General features: G+C 46.8%; 2 protein-coding genes across 7 annotated transcripts in view; one reads left to right on the top strand and one right to left on the bottom strand.

Annotated features, from left to right (window-relative positions):
- BRMS1L (BRMS1 like transcriptional repressor) overlaps positions 1-16,823 on the bottom strand; it is a 37,601-nt gene extending 20,778 nt beyond the window's left edge. For both annotated transcript variants that reach the window (XM_066608441.1, XM_066608442.1), the window contains exons 1-4: positions 16,620-16,823; positions 11,848-11,938; positions 7,218-7,345; positions 4,778-4,857 (exon numbers count right to left, since the gene is read on the bottom strand). In XM_066608441.1, the coding sequence (XP_066464538.1) occupies positions 4,778-4,857; positions 7,218-7,345; positions 11,848-11,938; positions 16,620-16,755 (435 nt within the window). In that variant the 5' untranslated portion in view covers positions 16,756-16,823. The remainder of the gene's footprint in view (positions 1-4,777; positions 4,858-7,217; positions 7,346-11,847; positions 11,939-16,619) is intronic.
- A 6,157-nt stretch (positions 16,824-22,980) lies between these two features.
- The window catches only part of RALGAPA1 (Ral GTPase activating protein catalytic subunit alpha 1), a 194,554-nt gene continuing 191,463 nt past the window's right edge, over positions 22,981-26,071 (top strand). For all 5 annotated transcript variants that reach the window (XM_066608440.1, XM_066608438.1, XM_066608439.1 and 2 more), the window contains exon 1: positions 22,981-23,264. In XM_066608440.1, coding sequence (XP_066464537.1) covers positions 22,994-23,264 — 271 coding nt within the window. In that variant the 5' untranslated portion in view covers positions 22,981-22,993. The remainder of the gene's footprint in view (positions 23,265-26,071) is intronic.

The raw sequence follows: 26,071 nt of genomic DNA, 5'->3' as shown, positions 1-26,071 counted from the left end.
GGAGAAGTTCTAGCACTGTCTCCAGGTGTTTTGTTAGGAGTTTTTTGGACTCTGCTATTAATAGAACATCGTCCAGGTAGGGTACTACTAGGATCGATTTTTCTCTCAGGTGGGCGGCCACCTCCGCCATAATCTTGGTAAAGATTCTGGGGGCTGAGGATATCCCGAAGGGTAGGCATCTGAATTGGTGGTGCTCTATTCTTCTGCCCATGTCCACTGCGAACCGCAGGTATTTCTGAGACTCTTTGTGGATCGGAATGTGAAAATAAGCGTCCTTTAGGTCGATGGACGCCATGTAGGCTCCTCTGGGGATCAACTTTATTGTCGAGGAGATGGTTTCCATTTTGAATCTCCTGTATCGGACGCAGGTGTTCAGGTCTTTCAGATTTATTATCGTCCAGGGTGTTTCCCGCCGGGTTTTTTTTACTAGAAAGAGCCTGGAATAATAGCCCTGGGTTTCCTCGTTTTGCGGTACGGGAGATATCGCGTTTAATAGTTGCAAGTCGCGCACGCTTTGCCTTAGTAGATGTAACTGTTTTTTGAGGCTTCCGTGGTAATAAATTTCCTTCTGGGGACGGACACTAGCTCTATCTGGTATCCGTACTGTAGGATCTTTGGGATCCATGGGCCCCCGCAGATTGCGGCCCATTGATCTACAAAGCTCCCCAGCCTTGCCCCTACGGGGATGGCGTCAGGGTCTCTGCTTCGGCTCCCCCTGGCGGGGGTTGAAGAGGATATTCCTTCCTCTGCCCCCCTTGGGGTAACTCCAGCGGCCTGTCTTGCCCTTGCCTCGGTAGGCCTCGGGCTGCTGCATTGGAGCCCGGGAAAAGGTCTTCCCTCTCTGCGGCTTTTCTTCAGGGAACCCTTTTTTTCTGTCGGCCGCTTTTTCTAGAATTTTGTCTAGGTCTGGTCCGAATAGAAATTGGCCGTAGAATGGAAGGGCACATAATTTATTTTTTGAGGCCAGGTCGCCTGACCATGATCTCAGCCATAACACCCTTCTGGCTGAGTTAGAGCGGGCTGTGGCCTTTGCTGAAAGTTTGACGGTCTCGGCCGCGGCGTCCGCTAGGAAGTTAGTTGCCATGCGCAAGATGGGAAGGGAGTTAAGGATCTGATCCCTCGGTGTTTTGTTGGTCAGGTGTAGTTCCATCTGCTCTAACCATACCCCCAGGGTCCGCGCCACGCAAGTGGCTGCGATCCCTGGCCTAAGGATGTTTGCCGCTGCCTCCCATGATTTCTTTAGGAGTCCCTCTGCCTTGCGATCCATGGGGTCTTTTAGCTGTGCGGCGTCCTCAAAGGGAAGAGTCGTCCTCTTGGCTACCTTGGCCACCGGGACGTCTACTTTAGGTATTTCCTCCCAGCTTGCGCAAACTTCCTCTTCCAAGGGGTATCTCCTTTTTACGCCTCGAGCGGAGAAGGAACCTGCGTCTGGTTTACTCCACTCTTTCTGAATTATTTTAGTAATATTTTTGTGGACCGGGAAGGTATGTTTACGCCTCTCCCCAAGTCCACCGAATATTTCGTCCTGTAGAGTCCGCGGCTCTCTGGGCTGTTCCATTTTTAGCGTAGCCCTGACTGATTTAATTAATTCCGTCAAATCGTCTTGATGGAATAAATATTTCCTGTAGTCCTCCTCCTCTGAGGACTCCTCGGCCGCCTGTTCCTCTTGCTCTGATCCGATGAAATTCTCGGAATCAGAAGGCTCCTCGGGAACATACGCCTTTTTCTGGCGTTTTGCTGGCGGTGCCGGCTGTGACGTTAGAGCTGATCGAACCTCCTCCTTCACCAGCTTCCTAACGTCATCCAGGAATCCCCCCGATTCCTCTCTGACTAGCCTAGCCACGCATGCCTTGCATAGAGGCCTCTGGTACGTGGCTGGCAGTCTCGTCCCGCATTCCACGCATTTTCGCAGTTTTGTTCTGGGGGGGGTGATGTCTTTTTTTATCCCCCTGACAAACAAAGCATTTTTGCGGGTAAACATGCAATTTTTCCATATACAACATACTGGATATTTGCATTGTATTTTTGCCGCACTGGCTACTTACGGCCGCTGAGGCTGAGGTTTCAGCTGTCTCTGGGGCTGGAGCACTCATTTCTATACCGGTGCTGCAGACACCCTGCGACCTGTAGTGCTGGTGTTCTGGCTTCTCTCAGGTTCCTATTTGAATTTTCGCGCTCCTGCGCTAAGCCCCGCCCCCTCCTGATGCAGACGCGATGACGTCATCGCGCTGGACACGTGACGCGGCGCCCCGCCCCCTGCCGTCAAAGGGCTTCCTGGAGCGCCGCGCTGTAATTTCTGCCGGAGGACGAGGGGGACTGAGGCTCCCGCTTTGTACCCCCCATGGGCCGCCGCGGGAGGAACCTGGCCCGGGGGTTACCACCCCATGTGGCGTCCCGGGAGTCGTCTGGCTGAGAAGGGAGGACAGGGTGAGCCACTGCCTTCCGATCCGCCTGTATGTATAATTTCGCTGGCTTCTCCACCAGCTCCTCTCAGCGATCCTGCCTCCTGGCAGGACAGGAAGAAACTGAGGAAAGTGGGGAAGGGGGGGAGCTTTTAACCTCTCAGTATGTTCCTGTCCTACCAGGAGGAGGCGATCTCATTGGTGCTGTCGTGGAGACGACTGGGGGAAATAAAAGATTAAACTTTATTAGGACTATTTAAAAACCGGGCACATAAACAGGATGCAGTCACAACTCACCACCATACTTGGCGCGCAAGCTGGTTCACAGTTGTTACAGTATATGTTTGAACCGCAGACCAAACTAATACTGTAACAACTGTGAACCAACGTATGGGCCAAGTTTGGTGAGGAGTTGTAATTGCGCACTCACTATACTTACGCTACCCAGCAAATAAGAGAACCTTTACGCAAATCCTACAACACTCCTGATTGTCAGACCTCCTTTGCTTTTCTAATTTTGATGAAGGGGCAAAATTTTAACTATCTGACCTTACTAAGGAACTCATTCACAACACATTCCTTTCAGTGTTCCTGTCTGAGCCTTTGTATATGTGTGTTAGTGAGGTTGCCTGCACTCCTTTGTACCCATAGGAGCAATGTGCATGCAACCCACGTATGTGCCTTTTTAAATACCCCTAATAAAGTTTAATCTTTCCTTTTCTGTCTATACTGTGAAAGGCGTTATATTAATATAGACTTTCTCTGCCTCCCCCCTCATGGCACCCCTAACAGCATTTCATGGCACACTAATGTGCGGTGGTGCCCTAGTTGGTAATTACTGACTTAAAGAGCTTGTCCCAAGATTACAAACTATCCCCTATCCACAGGATGGGGAATAACTTGATTGGTGGGTGTTTCACTGCCAAGATCCCTGCCGATCAAGGGCAGAGAAAGAGCAGGATGGAGGAAAGGGGTGGGGCTAAGATCAGCTGATCGCTCGGGATTGCCAGAAGCTGATCCCTGCCAATCAACTAACCTGAGGATAAGGCATCATCACTACAAGGGGTCAAGTACCCAAAATACCCCTTTAAGGCTTGCACACCCACAGCAATGGATTAAAGTTAGCCATATAAAAGCTCATACAGAAGACCCCATCAGTGACTGAGCGTGAACTGCAGAAAGTTATCTCCAGACTTAAGAGATAAGAGTCCTTTTAATTAACAAATTTGTATTTCACTTTTTCCAATAGAGGATATACAGATGTTTTCAGTGGCACCTCAGCTGGCACAGGCTGCCTACAGATGGAGCGCAACCAGCCTGCCAAGTTCAGAGTGCATTTGGAATTGTTCAAATTCTTGCAAGTTAACATTAGATTTCACCTGAAACTAAATAGCACAAATCACATAGTATTAATTAAGCCGCGATAATTTATTATGTCTCCTAAGGTGAAGCCTTTTATGTAACAATCATTTTACTTACAGATAAACAATAAGCAAAGTGGTCAATGCGTTATTACTGTCTAGTGTATCTGCATTCTGTAAGTTGCTGCTTTAGCAACCCATTACCTACAGCGCAAAAACACTATGGAGAAAATGTATTAACCCTTTCCAATCCACTGTCTGACCTCTGAAGACATTATGCTTTAAGGCTGTACAGCTCCGATGTTGGAAGACATCCGTCGGGGTTCTCTTACTGTATATTGCCAGCTTCTCTGCTGTTGGAGCCTATCCAACATGTCACCTCATGCAGTACTGGCTTTAGCCAGCATATAGTGCTGTTGTATAACAGCAGAAAAAGAGGAAGCCCCCTAGGAAAACCAGGATACAAATTGGATTGAAAAGGGTTAAGCTTAACATTTTCGATGCCAGGCTAAGTACAATTTACCCAGGTGCTCTTAATACATGAAGATGCGCACGCCTCTTCATGCATCGAGTGTATCCCGGCACATGCATGTGCCTTCTCAGACCTGGCGTACTTTTCTGGAAGCTTGTGCCAAATTCTACATAAATCTGTTGGTCCAGGTGACTACACCCCATTAACAATTCCCACTTTTTCAAACGAATGGCTAGGCTGGAGCAAAATGATAAGTTGCAAATTTTTGCGCAAATACTGGCTTGCACAATTTTTTTATTTTTATTTTTTAAATATACACAAACTCAAGAATAAATGTAGCTCTTTATGTGGCCTACCTGTAAAATTAGCAATAAATGTTATTAAACATAAAAGGGGTAATAGATTGCAAGTCCCAAAATTAATAATTTTTAGGAAAGTGTACCAAAATCAGTGGACTTTTCTTGCAACATGTGGACTACACAAGTACATTCATTTACCACAAAAATCTAAGACGTTCTGTGTGTGATCATAGCAGGTCTTACCTCACAATGTTGGCGTGCAGCTTGGATCTCACAATCATGCTTGTTTTTTACAGACTCCAAGCACAACTCCCGATATATGCCTTGAAATAAATAAGGGAAAAAAAAAATTGAGAAACCAAATCAGGTATATCTGCCAAAACACTGTATTGTTCAGTTCGAGCAAATATTAAAGAGTCCCTCCCAAGATTGATTGTTATATCCACAGGATAGGTGGCAGTAGTGAAACCCCCACTGATTAGACTTCCGAGATCCCCACCGTTCATGAGAATGGAGGTCCCATGTCCTCACTGCACCCCCACTGTTAGAAGGAGCTTGAATGGAGCAGAAGTCAAGCATCTGCAGTACTGCTCCATTAATCTTCAATGGCACTGCCAGATACCAAGCACTTGTGCTTGGCCATTTAAGTCAGTCCCATGGAAGTGAGTGAGTGGAGTGGCAGCGGCACACTCGGCCACTACTCCATTGAAGCCTATCCTCACTGTGACGGGTGCAGTCAAATCACTGAGAAGCTGAGAAGAGGGGGATAGGGTGTGAGGGTATATGTATATATTGCCATATGTTTTTTATGCTTTTATACCTGTATGCAAGTTCTATTCAAAGTTAAAATGAGAAAAAAAAATTATATGTCACCTTACATCAGATATTCCAAAAGTTTGCAAGGCTGAGAGAGATGTGTCTAGAAATTCAGAGATGATACAGAACCGGACACGAAGGCCGCGTGCTTGGCTGTTTTCCCAGAGGCGCCGTAGCAAGATAACGACTGTTTAACTACGTATATGACTATCAGTGCCTCAGCCGGAAATCCGGACTACCCATATATGGTTATGCGGTGAATTTGAGCCAATGAGACCATCACCCATTCCTAGTGATGAGACCAAAGGGTATAAGATACCATGTAATCTGTAATAAAGGGCGCAGTCATGTCCCCGTGTGAGGAACTATACCAGACCTCCATGTGTGGTGTCTCTTCTTTACCGCCGGCATCGGGGCATTGGGGTGGGCCTGATTGGTGCTGTATGCAGAAATTTCCCTGACAAGGGGATCCCCGCTTCCAGGATCGCTGGGGATCTCAGAACTACCACTTATCCGATGGATAGGAGTTACTAGTCAATTTTGGGAATACCTCTAAGTATTTGGAGAATAACTACTAACACTGTACAATATTTGAGTCACACTGGAATTTTATGTTATATACAGTTTAAAAAGCAGCATTTAATTTCAATTCCAAGACCAGAATGTCCCATCCGTCCAATCAGAGAATGAGGGATGGTGGCTTGGGGAGACATTAAATGGCGAGAGATGATATAGTACATATTAAAAGGAAGGGTGGGCTGAAGAATGGAGAGTATAGCCTTTTTTGATTTTATACCAAGGCCAGCTAATAATAAAAAAAATAAATAAATAGTGGAACAACCCTTTAAACCCCCAAACACTTTAGGACAAGCTATGATATAGTTGTGAAAAGGACATTGTAAGCACAAACAAAGGTCATCCTACTTAAACAGCTATGGCTCTGGTTCTGTCATGGCAACCAACAGTGTCATTTTACAACTGTTTGAATAGGAGTCGGGAAGACTGAATTTACAGCTGTTTTTTTTTATTTTTTTTTTTTACTGCGAATGCGAAGGAGGAGAGACAGGACGGACAGAAGGGAAGATCTGCGATTCTCCTGTCTCTCTATCCATCCCAGGAGAGGGCTGCCACGTTATTCTTGTCCCACCACTACCAGAGAGCATATTTGCTCTCTTATTGTCACATGAATGACAACAGTAAAAGGTTAAAAGTTGGTTAATTCACTTATTATTCCATGCACACGAAGTTAAAGGGGTTGTCTCGCGAAAGCAAGTGGGGTTAAGTACTTCTGTATGGCCATATTAATGCACTTTGTAATATACATCGTGCATTAAATATGAGCCATACAGAAGTTATTCACTTACCTGCTCCGTTGCTGGCGTCCCCGTCGCCATGGTGCCGTCTAATTTCGGTGTCTTCTTGCTTTTTTAGACGCGCTTGCGCAGATGGGTCTTCTCCCTTCGGCTTGGCAGCACCTGCGTTTTGGCTCCGCCCCCTTGTATGCGTCATCGCGTAGTCCCGCCCCCGGCACATGTGCCGATTCCAGCCTCTCGATTGGCTGGAATCGGCACATGTGACGGGGCGGAGCTACGCTATGACGCATACAAGGGGGCGGAGCCAAAACACCGATGCTGCCAAGCCGAAGGGAGAAGACCCATCTGCGCAAGCGCGTCTAAAAAAGCAAGAAGACACCGAAATTAGACGGAGCCATGGAGACGGGGACGCCAGCAACGGAGCAGGTAAGTGAATAACTTCTGTATGGCTCATATTTAATGCACGATGTATATTACAAAGTGCATTAATATGGCCATACAGAAGTACTTAACCCCACTTGCTTTCGCGAGACAACCCCTTTAATGCCTTGTACCTGCGACTTTTGTTCGGATTTGCATGTTTTCTTGCAAAGCTGCCAGGGGTTCCAAGTATTCTGGAGCTTTTCCAGCAATCACTTCCTGTAATTTGGCATCCACTTGACTTAACCGTTCTTTGTAAAGTCTACAAGCGAAGGACAGAAGACAAAATGAATCTAGTATTGCAACGATGGGAGAAAAGGTGATACAGATCACTTTGCCTGGAATGCATCTTATCATGTAAGGTTCCAGAAACAGGCTCTGCACATAAGAGGCGATTCCTGGGCAAGATCATGATTGTCTCCGTAGGTAGGACATCAATACAGGACTTGAGAGGTTGAATCTCTGCTACCTGTACCAGATGAAAGGACCACATAGCTCTATGGAGTACTGCAGTGCTTGCGCTGCGGTCCCTGACGTAGAGCAGCTCTCCAGCATGGTGCAGCAGTCCTGGCCCATTCTTTTACACAGGGCTAAACTGAAATATGAAACAGGAGTATAGAGGTACATGATGGGTACTCCCAAATATTCAAGCACCACAAGTGTTAAAGGCAACCTGTCAGCATCATCTCACCCCTACGATGCGCTTCAATGGCTGGCAGGGGAATGAAAAAGCAATCATTTTGAATGTTTTCTCATAAAAATGACTGCAGGTACATCTGCAATTTGTCTCCAAATCTATTCTTTATGTAAATTAGCAAAGAGTCATCAACTGAGAAGAGTTACACCGATTCATGAAATGCTGAGCTAACCATACACCCTCTCTTTTAATAGACGTTGTGTCGCATCCCTCCGTCATGTAGAGAACCCCGTCTATCGAGAGAAATGGGGTTAGTTTGGCAGCTCACGACTCTTCTCGGCCAGATGACTCTGCCCTACTTATTTGCATAAGGCGCAGGATAATCCTGAAACCTAATTGCAGGGCTCATTATGAAAAGAGGGCAACAGAAGCCAACTGATATTTCATTACAGTTTTAGGGGTGAGGTGGTCACATACATGCAGTATTAGACTACTATACTTGGATCGCTGGAGGTCGGGGTGCCAAGTGCTATGACGCGTCGGCTGTAATCAGCGAGATGTTTACGGACTCAGACTCTCTATTGAGACCATATACTGCTTTGCAGAGAGCCGGGAGGAGACTGGGCACCGCGCTCAGATTAGGGTTTCTATCTTTTTGTCTTAGTAGTCACTACGGGTCTCAAAGGGACCACAAAGATCAAAATTTTTGACATATTGTGTCACTAAGTTTTGTGAAAGTTAAAGGGAACCTGTCATGTCTCCACAGCACTATAAACTAAGTTATGGTGCAGTTAGGGGACATTACAGGGAGTTGGGTGATACACACACACACACACACACACACACACACACACACACACACACACACACACACCAGTGGTTTCCCCCTCTGAAGTCAATGTGTGGCACGAAAAAGAGGAATTAGACTCACCGGTAATCCAGTTTGCTGGAAGTCTACAATACAGAACCACCGAAGATTGCCTCCTCCTGATAGGACAGGAAGAACAAAGGTTTAAAGCTCTCCCCTTCCCACCCTCCTCAGCGATTTTTAATGGACAGACAACAGTAGGAACAAAATTTCCAATACATGTATGTCTGCAGAAATATATGGCTGCTGTTGGAGAATTCCAGGAAACCGGATTACTGGTAAGACCAATTGCTCTTTTCCACAGTCGTCTCCATGACAGCACCACCTGAGAAGTGCCAACGAAGAAAATCCCGGAGGGACTACTGCAGAAAGGAGTTTGTGCCCAAAGACTAGGTCTTCAGTTGCCCGAACAACTAGCCTATAATGTTTGGTGAAGGTATGTAATTCCTTCCACACAGCCGCTTTACATATTTGATCAACAGATGCCGAGGCCTGTTCTGCCATGGCTCCGGTAGAATGGGCTTTCAGACCTTCAGGAATTGGTTTATTAAACGCTTTGTATGCCTCAGTGATAGCCAGATGAATCCATCTGAAAATGGTCCTCTTATTATACATTTTTGTTCTACCTCCACTGGCTTGTCGATTCGGTGTATTAGAGAACTGTCCTAAGATCAAGATAGTGGAAGCTACATTCTTGGTCATTTTCTGAGTTAGCACAGAAGGAGGAAATTATAATATCCTGAGAGCTATGCGAAGGATGACACTACCTTGGGCAGGAACGAGGGGTCTAATTTGACTATAACAAAGGAGGACATCCGCCTCTGTATTTCAGGTTCCTTTCAGGCAAGTTGCTGAGATGGAAAGAACATGCTGCTATGCCCAACTGAATATCTTTTGTGCAAGGCTTTTGCCTTGTTTCCCCCTGGTGGCAAACAAAGGCTACTGCCACGATATTGTGTGAAAATATTTTTTAGATGCTGATTCCTAGTAATGTCGGCTGCCTTCCGATGGGCTTACATAAAAAGTTTGAGGACTGATGCTAGATGTTCCGATAATAAAGATGGTCTATCTGAGCCCCCCAACCGAAAACTGCCATCTGTCACAATCTAATTCACAGGATATTAAAACTAACTGACCCTTCTCATCAAATGGTTGTTCGATAGACACAAGCGTTTACGTTTTTATAATACTCCCCATTACTGTCTTTTTGTCTAGAGAAGTCCATTTCGTGTCTCAGACAAAGACTTGCAGTCTGGAGAGTTCTTGTGTGAAGCTGGGCCCGTGCCACTGCCAGGGCGCAAGAGGTTAGTTTCCCCAGAAGGGACGTGGCTAATTGGATAGAACAAGTCTTTAATTTCAGAAAGGTTTTGATCTGAAGTAGAAGGTTTTGTATTTTGTCTGCAGGGGTACAAGGATATGTTTCTCAGAGTCCATTTCCCTGGCTGGGGATCATTTCAGATTTTCCCCCAAGTGATCCAGCCCAGAGAGTGAAGAAGCTGGGCAGTTGCTAGTAGATAAGAGTTTAAGAGGCCTTTGTCTCCAAATATGGAATTATTAGAATTGATTTTTTCCCTAGGATGACGACAAGTTCCGCTATTATCTTTGTAAAGATACGAGGAGCAGAAGATACCCCGACAGGTAGACATTCCCATAGCTACTGCAAATCCTGAGATATTGTTGAGATTCAGAATGGATTTGGACATGGTAATATTCGTCCCTTAAGTCTGTAGTTGCCATAGAGGCCACGTCTATTAATGTCACTGCTGTGTTTATTGATTCCATCTTAGATCTTCTGTAACTTACTGATTCGTTCAAAGGTTTCAGATTCATAAACATGCAAAATGTATACATTTTACATAAAGATTCAGTATATCCTGGAGATAATTGTTTATAACATGAAGCACATTTTTTCAGTCTGGGTTTAGCAGAACCAGCCAGGTCCTTATCTCCCTAACAAGAGGGATCAGCAGGTGAAAGGACCAGTAAATATACAAAGACATATTTGGTATGAAGAACCCAAACTGGCTACTTGCTATACCAGGGTCTGTAGCCGGCTCTGGGTTTTCAGATGCCGGAGTGCTCAGACATTGATAGCAACGCAGGCAAACTGTATTGAGTCCAAAACAGATCTCAGACAAGGAGGCTTGTTCCCATCGGCCTCCTTCACAGTCACCACCCCTCTGTTATCAGTGGCATACGATGCTGTGTCAGGGCACTGTGCCCGCTACTACAGCACAGTCTGTGTGTGCCCAAACTAACAATCATGCACACACTTAGGAGGGGAACTAGGAGTGTGGCAGTGATCTCTGCGTTTTCCCATCCTATCAGGAGGAGGCGATCTTCTATACACATCAATGGGAAAGCATATGCGCGGGACATTGTTGTGAAGCACACCGACTTCAGAGGGGAAACTGCGGGATGCTGAGAGTGAGGAACTATAAATGCATCACCCGGCTCCGTCACCTCCCCTAACAGCACTGTAACTTAGTTTATGGTGTTGGGACTTGACGGGTTCCCTTTAAGTTATGCTTTAACATCTTTGTGGTGTATGCTCTCATATATATATATATATATATATATATATATATATATATATATATATATATACACACATATATATATATATACATACATACATATACATATATATATACACACACACACACACACACACACACACACTGGCTATCCTTGGCAGTACTGAGTTGGGCCGATGTTTGCAGCTTCACTACTTCTCTTCCTTTGCATTTTCACACATTTTGCCGTAACACGTTCTAGTTGTAACAGGCTGGAGAATTATCATTTCATGTTACAACTAAACAATGTAGCATTAATGTATGAAGGACTTCAGAGACACAATGACTATTTTGTCTCATGCGGTCTGTCACCCTATTTAATTTTTTTTTAAAATAAAATCTGTCTTGCCCCGCATGTGTGAATATAATAAACAATCCTATATCCACCTCTCCCGGCATGTCCAGCACTGCAGCCGCCAATCTCCCTTCTGACAGGGTCTAGAGGCTACAGTAAACACAGAGTCATGCAGGGGGCCGGAGAAGCGAAAATAGGATTGTTTAATAGGTTTTTGCATGGAAAACACCAATTAAAAAAAACATAAAACTGACAATCCTTCCAACAGCCCGTACAAGTAGCCACACTTTTTGCTGGCTCGAAACGATAAAGATGTTCTTCCAGACACCGATGCAGTTTATTCCTCTTTTCTGGCAGCTTCCGAAGGTCTCTAAAACGAAACACTTACTGATCTTTAAGATCTGTAAACTGCTTTTCAAGGTTTGACATCTCATCGAGGCATTCCATCCGCCGCCGCTCACAGTCTTCGTCATCCATCTCTGTAAGAACACCAAAAGAAACCCTGAGTTATTTCAACATGAAAGCACGTCAATTTCTACTTCAGTGTAATTTTCAAAAAAATACTGAATTTGATGTCACAAGTTTCAACCATGCCAAGAACTGCAGCTTTCTCTAAAGCAAAGGGACAAAAGCTCTGGTTATCGTGCCACTCCGTAGCTCTGAGGAGTCGTGGGCGCAGCGTCCCGCTGAACGCTCTGCCCCTTAGCTTCAGCAGTCTGAGTAGGAGGGTACCGCAAGCATTGAGACCGGTATAAGAAGCAGGTAAGCACCCTGCTGAACGCTCTACAGCCTCGGTAAAGTAGATACAACCCATGTATTACCCAATACCTTTACCAATGCAGAATGTACTCACTCCCCTACTCCATCTAACTATACCCCATGAGCACACTACGCTGCCTTCCTCCATTCCATGCATTGCTCATTACCCAGTAGCTCGTCCACGTTATGCTCGCTCTTGTGCCATTATGGCCCCTTTACACGAAATGATTATTGTTCAGAATCACCAAGTTCCCACACTCCCGTGGGATTCTGAATTATCTCGTGTAAAAGCGCCATAACGACACAGGAGCGAGCATGATGGGGACGAGCTGCTGGCCATCGCTCTCAGCAGTCAGGAGAGCAGGGTACTTAGGCCTCATGTCCACGGGGAAAATCAGATCCGCTGCAGATTCTCAATGGAGAATCTGCAGCGGGTCCCTCCTGCCCCGCGGACATGAGCGCCGAAAATAGCAATTTAAAAGCATTTACCTATCCGGCGCGGGCGGGGAAGGTCAGCTGTTCCTCACGGCCAGATCTTCATTTTCGGCCGGCGGATGAATTCCTGACGCCGGCGGCACGTCGTCGAAGTGCCGCGCGCATGCGCCGGGCACATCCGCCGAGCCGAAGCAAGGGAGATGCGGCCGTGAGGAAGAGCAGAGCTTCGCGGCCCGCTGCGGGTGAGTAAATGCTTTAAATTCCTATTTTAGGTCTCCCGCGGATCCGGACGGCTTCCATAGGCTTCAATAGAAGCCCGCGGGAGCCGTCCCCGCGGGAGACCCGCATGAAAATGGAGCATGGTCCAGATTTTTTCATGCTCCATTTTTTTTTAAATCACTTTTATTGACGATCCGCGGGTATTTATGTACCCGCGGGTGGTCAATGCATCCCTATGGGATGCGGATCCGCATGCGGGAGATCCGCTGCGGATCCTAAATCATATTTTGCCCGTGGACATGAGCCCTTAGGATCCCTGTTCTCCAGATCAGTGGAGGACCCCCACCAATCAGTAAGCTATCCCCTATCCTCTAAAAAGGTCACTCACATGGGTGTAGGTGTCCTGCATATTACATGCATATTTTCCACAATACACAGCAATACGTGTGTATTTGCTGAATATGTGATACAAATTATATTTAATTTAACATTACATTTTTATTTATTGCCTACCTTGTTCTGTGGAGAGAATTAAAAAAAAATGGGACAAGGACTTTTTTTTCCACTTTTTAATATTTAAAGTTAACTTTAATTCCCTTAGGAGACTTACACTTGTGAGCCTTGTACAGTACACTGCAATACTCCAGTATTGTATTCTATTTGTAAACTGTGAAAGCGGTCAGTGCCGGAGTCAGGAGAAGGGACAGAAGTAACAGTATGTAAAGCCGAATGAAGACAATGTCCATCTAGTTCAGCCTGTTTATCCTCCTATGTTGTTGATCCAGAGGAAGGCAAAAAAAACCAAGAGGCAGAAGCCAATTAGCCTTTTGAATAAGTGGAGAGGGAGCAGCCTTTGTCTGCAATAAAATATGCTACAAAGCTTCCCATCTTCACTTGTACTATTATTGATTTATGGAAAAAATAGGTTGTTACTTTAACAGTTACTGAAGAAAATACATGTAGGAAAATGCAAAAAGCCCAATATTTCACACGATGCTAATTTTCCATAAGAACAGATGGTTGCCGGTAAGTCACCTATGCAGTCAAGTTCTGCGAACAAGTGAAACAAAGCCAAATTGTTCCGCCAACAGCAGTTTTACATCAATCCAGCCTGATAACAGCGTGACGGGATAGAAATCCACGCGCAAATGTACTGCGAACTGCTAGTTATGGCTTTTATCACCCGCCAGCCGGAGATTCCCTTCCACGCTGTTCTGTATTGCAGCCTGTGGAGGGATGGGACAGCAGTGGCACAATGTGTACTACTTGTAGTCCTGTTACTACATACATGACGGAGCTACAGCCCAGGTGACAGCTAGGAAGAACACTGGATGGAGGGTGACCCAACGCAGCAAGGGGGTGACATCAGCGGGAGCTTCATAGAGTACAAGTCAGAGCATATAGGCGAGATATTGTTGGGGAGGGGGGCATTATCCATACTGCTCTAGCACCTTACAAAACAGGGTAAAGAAGAGCCTGCCAGGTACGGTGAGGTCAGAGCTGCTATGTACAGTTGTAAAAAGTAAGTGAACCCCTTGGAATAACCTAGATTTCTGCACTGAACTAATAATATGAGGTCTGATTGTTAGCCAAGTTACAAATCAAGACAAACACCATGTAACTAACCAGTCATTGAGCACATAGAGCAGTCATCAGTAACCAAAAGGGGTTGTACCAAAATCTAAAGTTATGCCCCATCCGGTAGATAGGGAATAACTTTATGATCTGTGAGGGTTCAACTACTGGGACCCCCACCAATTCTGAGAACAGGGGTCCCGTGTCCCTCCTCCTCACTGCACCCCCCCATAGCTTGGAGGAGATTGAACGGGCGAACATGCACAATGCCACCCCATTCACTTTAAATGGAGCTGCGGGAGATGGCCAACTACAAGCCCCCGGCAACTTCCGCCAGCCCCCTGAAGTGAATGCAGCGTTGTGCACACACGCTCCGCCATTGCAGCATTCAATGTGATGTCACTGCGGGAGGGAGAAGCATTTCGGCAGTGATGAGAAAAAGGGACTAGGGACCCCCTTTCTCAGGATTGGTGGGGGGCTCAGGAGTGGTCATACAGTTATCTCTACCCTGTGCATAGGAGATATAAAATTATATTTAGTGGAGTCCAATGACTGAGACCCCTACAAATCCTGATAACGGGGCTCTGATAGCCCCGCATGAACAAAGCAGCAGCCGCAAATGCGCATCACCGTTTATTCATTTCAATGACAGTGCTGGAGACTGCTGAGCGCTCGTACACAATGTCCGGCGCCATCACCGAAATGACGGGCGCGGTGACGCAGTAGTAAATGACACGAGTACCGCTGGCCGGTCGCAGCAGCAGTTAGTGTGTTAGACTACTAGTGTGCATCAGGTAGTCAGAGAAGGGGTTCGGACATCTTTGTTTCTCCAGGTCCGGAGGGTCATGTTAAAGGGGTTGTTAAAATCCTGTTCCCTGTGCAGTAAAACAGTCACATACTCACCACTCCCACTGTGCCTGGCGCCGCTGCTCAGTCCTCCGATGCCGTATACAGGACATAACAGGCTGCTGCAATCAATGACAGAGCACATTGATCGATCTGTGATTGGCTGCAGCGGCCTGTGATGTCAGAGGGAATACCCACAACGGTGGCGCAGTCAGGAGGGGGCAGTATATGCCCAGTAGGTTACTATATGGGGGATGGGATTGGACCATTAAAAAACAAAACCACACAACTCTGGGGAGCCCTTACTGCAGACCTCCAGGTAGGTCTGTTCACACTCGTGCGGATATCATAGGCAATGGACGGAGACAACAGGTGGCGGATGCAGAGCGGCACCTCCGGACCCCACTGACTATTATGGGGTCCGCCGGCTTCGGTCCCCCCATTCAGTACAGCACAGTTGGCAGTGGGACTCCATCAGGATCCTGTACTGAGCCTCTGCATGGAGGCGGCCCCCCTTATGGCGTCGGAGCCCGGGGCCGCTCGCTCACACCGGGTTTTTACAACGTTTAGCATGCCGTTTGAAAGAGCGTAAGATGCCTCCATTGATTTCAATCGGGCTCCTCAGATGAGCGCGGAGTTTCTAACACTGCAATTCTCGAAACGCTGTCTGCTCTATTTTAGCGTGTTGCAGCACTTTTTATCGCACCTCGTCACCCACTGTAGTGATTGGAGCGGCAAAACCGCTGGGAAACACGTTTAAAACACATTAAAACCCCATGTTTAAACCGCAGCGATTTAATGTGCGCCAGTGTGCGGGCGGCCTTAGTGTACCGTCACACTGGGTGGCCACGGAGCTCTAGTGCCCAATGGCCGTCCCAGCGAAGACGCTCCCTGCGCCCGATGATCGCTTAGTGGACGCAGCAGGTTGGGGATCGGTCCGGCCACCGCCAAGCGGCTTGGGTTTTAGCTCAGCCGGCGATTCCTGCTCCCTCGCCCGGTCGCACCCAGTGTCTTACAGTTCACCCCGATTGCTTAGGACGACAGCTATGGTCCTGCGTACAAGCGCCCCAACTCCACGGGGTTCACTTATTTTGCCCTACTACTGTAGGCCAGGCTTTGGGATCGGTACGGTCTTCACCTCTACATTGCAGTGATTACCCCAGGATTACTCCGGACGTGCCCACCTACCTGCCCTCTGACTCTACAGCTTCCTTAGGCAGTGCAACCCTTCACTAGGGGGCAGCATATAGCTGCTATCAGTGCAGCACAGGTGGTCCCCGATAGCCTACTACCGTAGTGACTGCTGCCCATATATCATACACTCACCCGAGCTGTCCCCCTCCTCGCTGCCGCTGGAGCTGTCCGTGTCCTCGTCCTCCGAGCTGCTGCCCTCATTCTCCGGGTAGTCCACCTCCATGTCATTGTGGTTGCTTTCCTTCTTCTCCCGTGAATGCACCGGCATCTCCACCCCGTCCACTACAGCAGCTCAGATTCACCAGCCTCCGGGGCGACCCAGTGCTCACCCTACTCTACTACTTTAAACGCGCCACCCGCATTACCAATTTTCCCAAATCAGATTGGCTGCTATCTATTCCCACTTATTCCTGATTGGCTACTGTGTTTCTTTCTTCACAGTACCGCCCTCTGTTTGGTTGAGAGCGCGAGGCGGGTCCTCTTGTTTGCGTTGCCTACTGGGATTTGTGGTTTTATTGACTTTCTGTTGTCGTTGTAGCTTCCGGAAATTCCTGTAGAATAGAACTACAGGTTCCACGTGGCACAGCGAAACAGCGTGGCTGTCGGGCGGCTTATAAACAGAGAGGGCGGCAGACTGAAGCAATCAAATGCTGATGTGTTTGTAACGCAGTGTGTGATAGAAGTGCTGGGGGTGTTAGGATGTTCCCTCTGGGATATAATATACTGTATTAGTAAAGACGTTGTCTGAGGTGTTTTTTTCCTTAAACCTATGAAAAGTGATAAAAATAAAGCAAATTACTCATGGCCCATTAAATAAATGTATTTACTATTTGCTGTCCGTATTTTTTTTACTGACTATGGGAAATTGCGGAGGCATTAAAGTAAAATGAAGTATAAAGACTAATAAAAAAAAAGGTAGTGTGTCCTATTTTGGGTCAGATGGCCCTCAGCGTGTGCCAGCTGTGTCCCCGGCCGTTGACCCTGCGTACCCATTTAAACTGTATTGCCAATGACCACAGCGGCTTGCCAGCAGTCATGAAAGTCTATGGAAGCGTAAAACAACTCAGCGAACACGGATTTTCCATGCTGTGCCGCGTTTATTACACAATTTGCCAGAAGACAGAAGAAAGTGACCTCCTTCGCTTGTTTGCAGTGTCTGCGGTCCTCCCTAGGATTTGTTTAGGCCGGCTTAACATGAGTGCATGCGCATTTGCGCGCGACTCGGTGCTGCATTTTTGCGGACATGTATCAGCATATTTTATTGTACTTTTTCTGCCCACAAGCAAGTTCATTTGCGCACGGCAAACAAAACGCACGACTTGAAATGGCTAATTAGTTCCAGACATGTTCTTTTTCCAGCGAAATTCCCCAGCACATCACACATCCTGCGTATTGTGCGCCCCCACTAGATTCTATGGGGACCTTTTGTACGCAAATACACAGAAAAGTGGAGCATGCTGCTTTTATTATTATTTTTTTGCGCGCGAATGACATGCACTCGCAAAATATGCAAATGTGAATTCAATTCTCTGCGTATTGCGTGCTCAAATCTTCCTGTGTGAAGGAGCCCGTATATGACTGTAGCGGTGACTCACCTGTGCATATATATAACACTTGCCTTAGCTTTTCTTGTACTGTAGACTGCCGAGGCCAGTGATTGGCTGCGGCGGTCACATAGCTATGCGCACATGTTATCATCGTGGCTGGGAGGATCGGAGCGCTGGGGTTGGACTGGTGGAGAAGCAAGCCAATTTTTTAATTTTAGCACTTTTAACACCTTAAGGGCTTCTTCATACGGGAATATGCGCAACTACTCTCACCGCTACGGAGCGTAGTTGGCATGAACAAGATAAAACTCATTTTTTCCCCCGTAGCTTTCAAATTACGCACTATTCTGCGCAAGTTTTTTTTTAAGCGGGAAGGTAGGTCCTGCCCGATGTTTTTTGCTTGTCGGGAAGAATACCGCTAGTGAAAAGGAAACCATTGAAATCCATAGTTTCGCTTCGTCCAGTTATGCGCTCATGATTATTATGGCCGTATAATGGGACCAGATCATGCCCATCTGTTTATCCCTTATGGTACAAGCACACAGACATTTAAAAGGTTGTGCCTGAGATTCTTGGGCGCATTTCGAATCAAACCGTACTCAGATATCCCGCCCGTGTGCCGTTCGATGTGCCGAGCACCATACATTGAAGTGTACTTTTTTCGTCCAAGAATTAGACAAAAACAGGACATCAGATGGAAAACACATCCGTGTGCATGTACTGCGTGCAAATAAAAAATGACCTCGGACAACCCCTTACGCCTTTTTCACATGCCACATGCCATGATCATCCGAGCTGATAACATAATCTCTCTAAGGCTCTTCTTTCTAATAGCACATTTTCTCTGGTACATCTATAACAAGCAACCAGATCACAAATTTTTGACCGTGCCCCTACCAAAAACGGAGATAATTCATCCATCTCATCAATATCCCTACACACATATGCATTATTTAGGCCAGTTAGGATGGTAAATTGTATCCATGCAATGATGTGATACCAAGTGAGCAGATCTAACAATACTCACCTGAACAGGACAAGGCTGCAGTACCCTGCACAGCCACTAGTACAGTTGGCGAGCTTCATGTTGCATGAACAGCGGTAATCATCTGTTTTCTTTACTTGTGTGGAATGAAACATTCATCGTCCGTGAGTGAGAAGTGGTGAATGTGTCAAGGACGGGACAACTGTACATTCATGGGTGTGATAGTTTAAAGGAAGCTGAACATCTTGTGAGAACAAACCAAAGGAGCCCAGGCTACGCACCAGCCAGTCCAAAAACATAACCCTGTGAGAGGAGCCAGTGGTTATGGAGGACCGCTGATTGGCTGTGGAAGGTCGATATTTCCATAGGATCCTGCGTGAAGACCTGAAGATGCAAAAAAGAGGAAATTTCCTCCAGGTGGATGCCGCGAATGTTGACCGGTGATCATAAGGCTGCACATGTGACAGTGTGTCAGGTGATCTTGATGCCTGGTGACGGCACGAATGGCACCTCCATTCCATCAATTGTTGCAATGGATGAGACATGGATGCCGTTTTTCGGAAATGGCTTAAAAAGCTGCACATGTGATCTTCTGTAAAGACAGCGCTCCTGCTCATCAAGCGGCCCTTGTTCAGGGTTTCTTCATGATGCTTTGAAGTGGTTCCTCGTGGTCCCTGTTCACCTGACCTCTCCCTGTTCGCACATTTTCTAGTTGTGCTAATCTTGCAAAACAGACTCCTAAGGCCACAGGCGTTTTTTACAGCGTTTAGCGTGGCGTAAACGCTGTAAAACGCCTTCATTAATTTAAATAGGGCTTCTCAGAAGAGCGTTTCTAATGTTGCCATTTTCAAACGCTGTCTGCTCTATTTTAGTGCATTTCAGCGAATTGAACGCACCTCATCACACATTGCAATGGGGTGCATTTAAAAATACTGTCGAGCGCGTTTGAAAATTCTGTCTGAAAACACTGTAAAACGCTGCGTATAAATATACGGCATTTTTACAAATGTCTATGTGAGAACAGCCTAAAGAAGTGTTTGCAGCGGCCATGCAATCACACCATCAACGTTGTAAAAATGTGTACATCAAGAGGGAGATTATATTGAGAAGTGACAAGACTTTCAGCTTTCTGGGTTATGTACTTTTTTGGAAAGAAACTTAGTAGACCTTAGAACTTGAATGAACCTTGTAGAGAGGTCGCAGTGCCACCGTCTGGATGCTCTCCTTAAGGAGAGACGATACCCCTCCCGACCTCTAAATAAATATGTAAAAATGTGTGAATAAAAATAAAAACACCACCCAAAAACACCTGTTAAAAAATGGAAGTATCATTTTAAAAGGCTGCCATTGCATTTGTTTTTTGGAGGTTAAAAAGAGGCACAAAAGAGTGTGCGATAGAAGACTAGTGGTGAGTTCACACAGCAGAATTGCTGCAGAATTTCAGCTGCTCAATGCATGCAACGTACAGTACAATGTAAGTTCTGGAACGTTCTCTCTTCTCCTTAGGGAGAGCACCAAGAAGATGAATGAGTGAGGAGACTTATAAGGCCATTCATGCTCCTCTGGGTAATATGCAAATACGGAAGATGGAACAATACCTCTGCAGCGCCACCTATTGGGAGGCAGCATTCCTGCAAGTTAATGTTGGACTCTTTATACAAGCCTAGGTGCTTTCCCTAAAGAGAAAAGATAGCGTTCCTGACCCACATCGCAGGTCTTTTGCTAGCCAAGCCAGAAACCTACTGCTCACTGATGAGGGGCAAACACCCGAAAGAGATGTCTGTGTATGGATTCTGGCTTGGGTGTGTCTACACAAGCTGTATTTTCCTCTGCAGAAAATTCACAAAGACTCTATGGTTAAATCTGCATGTGATACATTTGGATTTTGCTGTTTTTTTTTTTGCAGATTTCACCGCACTGAATTAAATCATTTATTATAATTAGTTATTTATTGATGACCCTCTAGTAGGGATCATTCACATCAGTGTTTTCATTTCGGGTTCTGCTGTCCCATCAGCAGCAATATAGAGGAAAAAATGGTTCTGTTTTACTTCCCATTGATTTCAATGGGATTTTTGGAGCTTCAGTTCCATTCCACCTGCTTTCCATTTAGCATGAAAAAGTAGGATAGAATGCAGCGCTTTCTTTTTCCCTTAAAAAACAATAGAAATTGGCAATTAAGAGTTGTCTACTGGAATCCGTTAAAAAAGGAAACTATGATTTTCATTTGGTTCAGTTTTGCTACCTGTTAAAAAATGATTCTTTTAAAAACATAAAAAAAGCCCTAAAGGCCGATTCACACAAACATATTTGCACAGTATATTAATCATGAAAAATCTGGGCGCGCAATACGCAGTGAATAGAACCCATTGATTTCAATGTTTGTTCATATAAGCGTATTTTGAGCCTTTTGCTTGCGCTAAAAATTTATCGCATGCTCTATTTTCTTGTGCATTTACAGAGTGAAAGAGCCCATATTGAATTACTCGCGCTTATGCAGACAAGCATGGGCGCAACTACGCTCGGCGGCATGTAACGTATTTGCGCCTGAACAAGAGGTATTTCTTGCCCTTGACTGGCTTTTCAAACTCAACGCCAGAGCAGGTCCATACAATTCATGGCTGATGAAAGGGCTAGTGAAAACAAAACCACTGAAATCCTATTACAATCAGTGGTTTTGTCGTGTCCCATTGATAATCACGCCCGCAAAACGGGAGAAATAGACGTCCGTCTGAAACCGCCCTCATTGTCTATTTTAATAAAGGAGAGCATGCTTGTGTGTGTTTTGTACGGGCAAATGTGCATCATGTGTGCATGCAAAAAGTACAGTAAAACACGCACAGGTGTGTACAAGTACACAATGCACATTGCACAAATACATGGCGCAAATGCGCTTACGCAGATGTGTCACCAACCTAAATAGTGTGGAATTGGCGATGCTTTTTAAAGCAGATCTGTTGCGGGACTTAAGCCTTGTATTTCAAGGGTTGAATTCTACAGCATAAACAGACACGCAGAATGCCCGGAATTGTGTTTCCGCATGAAGACGTGACATGCAGATTTCTTGCTTTGGAATTCTGCGTACGGATTCGATAGTGCTACATCTACGTGCGGATCCGCACCAAAAGCCCAGATTTTGAGCTGCTTTATAGAGGCGGAATACATGTAGAAAAGTCTGCAATGTGAAATACCCTGAGGGTGCGGGCAGACGAGCGCATAAACGGCGCGTTTTTGCGACCAAACGTATATACGTGACCATCTGAGGCAATGGTTTCGAATGTATTCGTTCACATGGGCGATTTTACGGCGCGCAAAAACGGCAATTCGAAAAAAAACGGAACATATGCGACCGAAATACACGCCAACGCATATTCGATCGCCGAAAAGACCGTTTGCAAAGTAGGAACAAACGAAAATACGCTTTCTAGCTCTGGTCGTGATCGGTGAAAAACGATCGCTCGGGCGATTATACGTTGCGCTCGTGCGAACGTAAATACGCCTACGCTCGTCTGCCCGCACCCTTACAGTACAATCCACGTGGGCGGGCCTTCATCTTGTACACGTGGAGCAGAACATTCTGCACAGAATCTGCAGCATGTTTTAAATTCTGTCTGGATTCTAAATGTCAGATTTTGACAGCAGACCTTTAATATGCAAAAATGTGAAACCTGCGCTAATCTGCACCGTTTAAGATTTGTTTTGCGTATTAGCTGCCGATTTTCCGCGGTGAGTAATCATCATCGAAAACACCCTACGTGAGGGCAGCCTACATCTCGTCTAATGTTATTTAGTAATTAACCTCTAGAACATGTATTTATTGTTATTATAGTAATTACAGGTCGTTTCTTCTGATGCCCCATATTCTAATGAATGTAGTAATCTACTTTGGCCAGTAGGTGGCAGCAGCGGACGGCGCTTTGCTCGGCGCTCGATTGCTTTGTCCTGTTGGAGTCAGAAGGGGGCGGCCATGTTGGATGTATCTGTGTAACCTGCTGCTGTCAGAGCGGGGAGCCCCGCACCCTCCCATCACACCCCGGGGACCGGGCAGTCAGTGGCCCCATCTCGGGAGAGCTGCGCACCTCTCGCCCGCTGCCTGGGGGGGAGCCGGGGGCGCCCTCCTCCCCGTCCGCTCATCCGGGATGTTCTCGAAAAAAACTCACGGGGATGTGAAGAAATCAACCCAAAAAGTGCTGGACCCCAAAAAGGACGTGCTGACCCGGCTGAAGCACCTGCGCATTGTGATCGGTGAGTGGGGGGCGGGCAGCCCCTGATCAGCATTTCTGGGGTCACGAACAAGAAAACTCTCATCTTGTCGCCGGCGACATTTTTTCAATCGGTTTAATGGAGCGCTATGTGAAATGGCGGACAGCAGTAATCGCAGCGGACTCATAGCGGTTTACACCGCCAGCGGTCGCAGCGTGTCCACAGCCAATCAGTGGCGTGGACAGTACCGGCCATGGGGTCTCCGCAGCGTGCGGCCACCTTCGTACCGCTGCCGGTATACTTTGTTGCGTAAATTGTTGTTTTTGCGGAGGGAGGGCGATAACCGTCACTGATCTAGGGGAAATACGAGTCAAGAAGAAGTACAACCTGTCCGCTCCGTAGGTGAACGTCGGGGCGCTTCTTGGCGAGGCCGCGGTCATGGAATTGGCGTTCGTGACCGGCTGCAGCTTCTAATGGAATTGGATTTGCTCTCCTGGCTGTGGTCCGCACGGCCCCCGGCACTGGGTTGCGTTGGCCTTGAGGTTGGGGGTCCGCACGGCCCCCGGCATTGGGTTGCGTCGATCTTGCGGTGTAAAGCAAAAGAAAATGGCCGAATTGCGATGGTTTTAGTGGACGGTTTAGTTGTGTCGGAAGAAGCGGTTGTCCACCATGCTGATGAATGCTGAGATTTACGGAACTATGTAGTCGGGAATGGCGCTCCTCGCACACCGCCGGTGGCTCTACTTTCTTCTTCCTTATGACTTCTGGTCAGTTTGAAGAAGGAAAAAAAAAGCAGATGGTGACTGATGTAAAAAGAATGGGTGACGGCGTTCGACCATGAGGTGTCGGCCGTTCTAGTACAGCGGACGCAACTTGTAGCGCGGAGGTGGCTTTGGGTTCTGTTCTGACACAGAAGAATAAAGATCTATCAGAATGATGGAACCCAGCTGCCGGACGGAACTCCCCGACTACTGTGAGTTCTGTGTGACCACAACATGTACGGTCGTACTAGTCGCGGGGTCCCTAGTGTGTGACCACAACATTTACGGTCGTACTGGTCGCGGGGTCCCTAGTGTGTGACCACAACATTTACGGTCGTACTAGTCGCGGGGTCCCTAGTGTGTGACCACAACATGTACCGTCGTACTAGTTGCGGGGTCCCTAGTGTGTGACCACAACATGTACGGTTGTACTTGTCGTGGGGTCTCTAGTGTGTGACCACATCATGTGCGGTTGTACTAGTCGCGGGGTCTCTAGTGTGTGACCACAACATGTACGGTCGTACTAGTTGCGGGGTCTCGAGTGTGTGATCATAACATGTACGGTCGTATTAGTCACGGGGTCCCTAGTGTTTGACCACATCTTGTGCGGTTGTACTAGTCGCGGGGTCTGTAGCGTGTGACCACATCATGTACGGTTATACTAGTTGCGGGGTCTCGTGTGTGACCAGATCATGTACGATTGTACTAGTTGCGGGGTCTCTAGTATGTGACCACAACATGTACGGTCGTACTAGTCGCGGGGTCTGTAGCGTGTGACCACATCATGTACGATTGTACTAGTCGCGGGGTCTGTAGTATGTGACCACAACATGTACGGTCGTACTAGTCGCGGGGTCTGTAGCGTGTGACCACATCATGTACGATTGTACTAGTCACGGGGTCTGTAGCGTGTGACCACATCATGTACGATTGTACTAGTCACGGGGTCTCTAGTGTGTGACCACAACATGTACGGTCGTACTAGTTGCGGGGTCTCTAGTGTGTGACCACATCATGTACGATTGTACTAGTCTCGGGGTCTGTAGCGTGTGACCACATCACGTACGATTTTACTAGTCGTGGGGTCTCTAGTGTGTGACCACATCATGTACAATTGTACTAGTCGCGGGGTCTCTAGCGTGTGACCACAACATTTACGGTCGTACTGGTCGCGGGGTGTCTAGCGTGTGACCACAACATTTACGGTCGTACTGGTCGCGGGGTCTCTAGCGTGTGACCACAACATTTACGGTCGTACTGGTCGCGGGGTCTTGGACGCACAGATTGGGAGTTATCTCCATTTGTGCCCAGCGTTGTCACAGGGGCGTCCGACTGATGGCGGGTGCTGCTACCTCAAATCTGTTGTGTTACACTCGACATGATGAAATATATTAACTGAGGTATTGCAGAGTGGAGTCAGCATGTGGGTGTATTAATGCATCAGACATCACAGTTGATTAAAGCACCACTGCCAGAAGCAGAACTGTGGAGTTTGTAAGCAAAACCACCGACTCCTCAATTCTCGTAGACTGCCAACTGGAGTCCGCGGGCCGTGTCTTCATCGGGGGACGCTCCTCCAATCAGTGCTGCTATAATCATTCTGCACACGCAGATTCAAGGTTTTTTAGGCTTTTACAAAAAAGCTCTCTATTATTTCTTGTTGTCCACAACCGGGTTTGACATGTCAGGCTGCACTCTGTAAGTCGTTGGTTAATCTAGGGTTAATTCGCCCCCGCCCCCATGTTATTTGTTCGGGGCATGGCCTTTTTGGATATGTAAAGTTGATTTATGTTTTGGTATTAGGTGGCGTTCTATCATAGACCTCTGAAACCTTCAACCTGTAGACTTGTCTGCTGAAGCCTTCTAATAGGAAATGTTCATGCATGTAGTTCCATCTGCAGTAATGCCACCTGACTGTGGGAGCCAATTACTGCCAGCCGTGGCATCGTTCATCCAGTGGCAGCAGTTGGTCACCATGTTCATGTAATCTGACTTGGTGAATGATACATCATGGGGATTGGCGGGCAGCCGTGGAGGATGGTGGCGGGGACAGAGATGAATTTACAGTGTACCTAACTTATCAGATGA

This window comes from Eleutherodactylus coqui, chromosome 6 (assembly GCF_035609145.1).
Source record: "Eleutherodactylus coqui strain aEleCoq1 chromosome 6, aEleCoq1.hap1, whole genome shotgun sequence".
Classification (NCBI taxonomy): Eukaryota; Metazoa; Chordata; class Amphibia; order Anura; family Eleutherodactylidae; genus Eleutherodactylus; species Eleutherodactylus coqui.
Note: the sequence above shows the minus strand (reverse complement) of the source record. Positions and strands in the feature narration are given on the sequence as shown.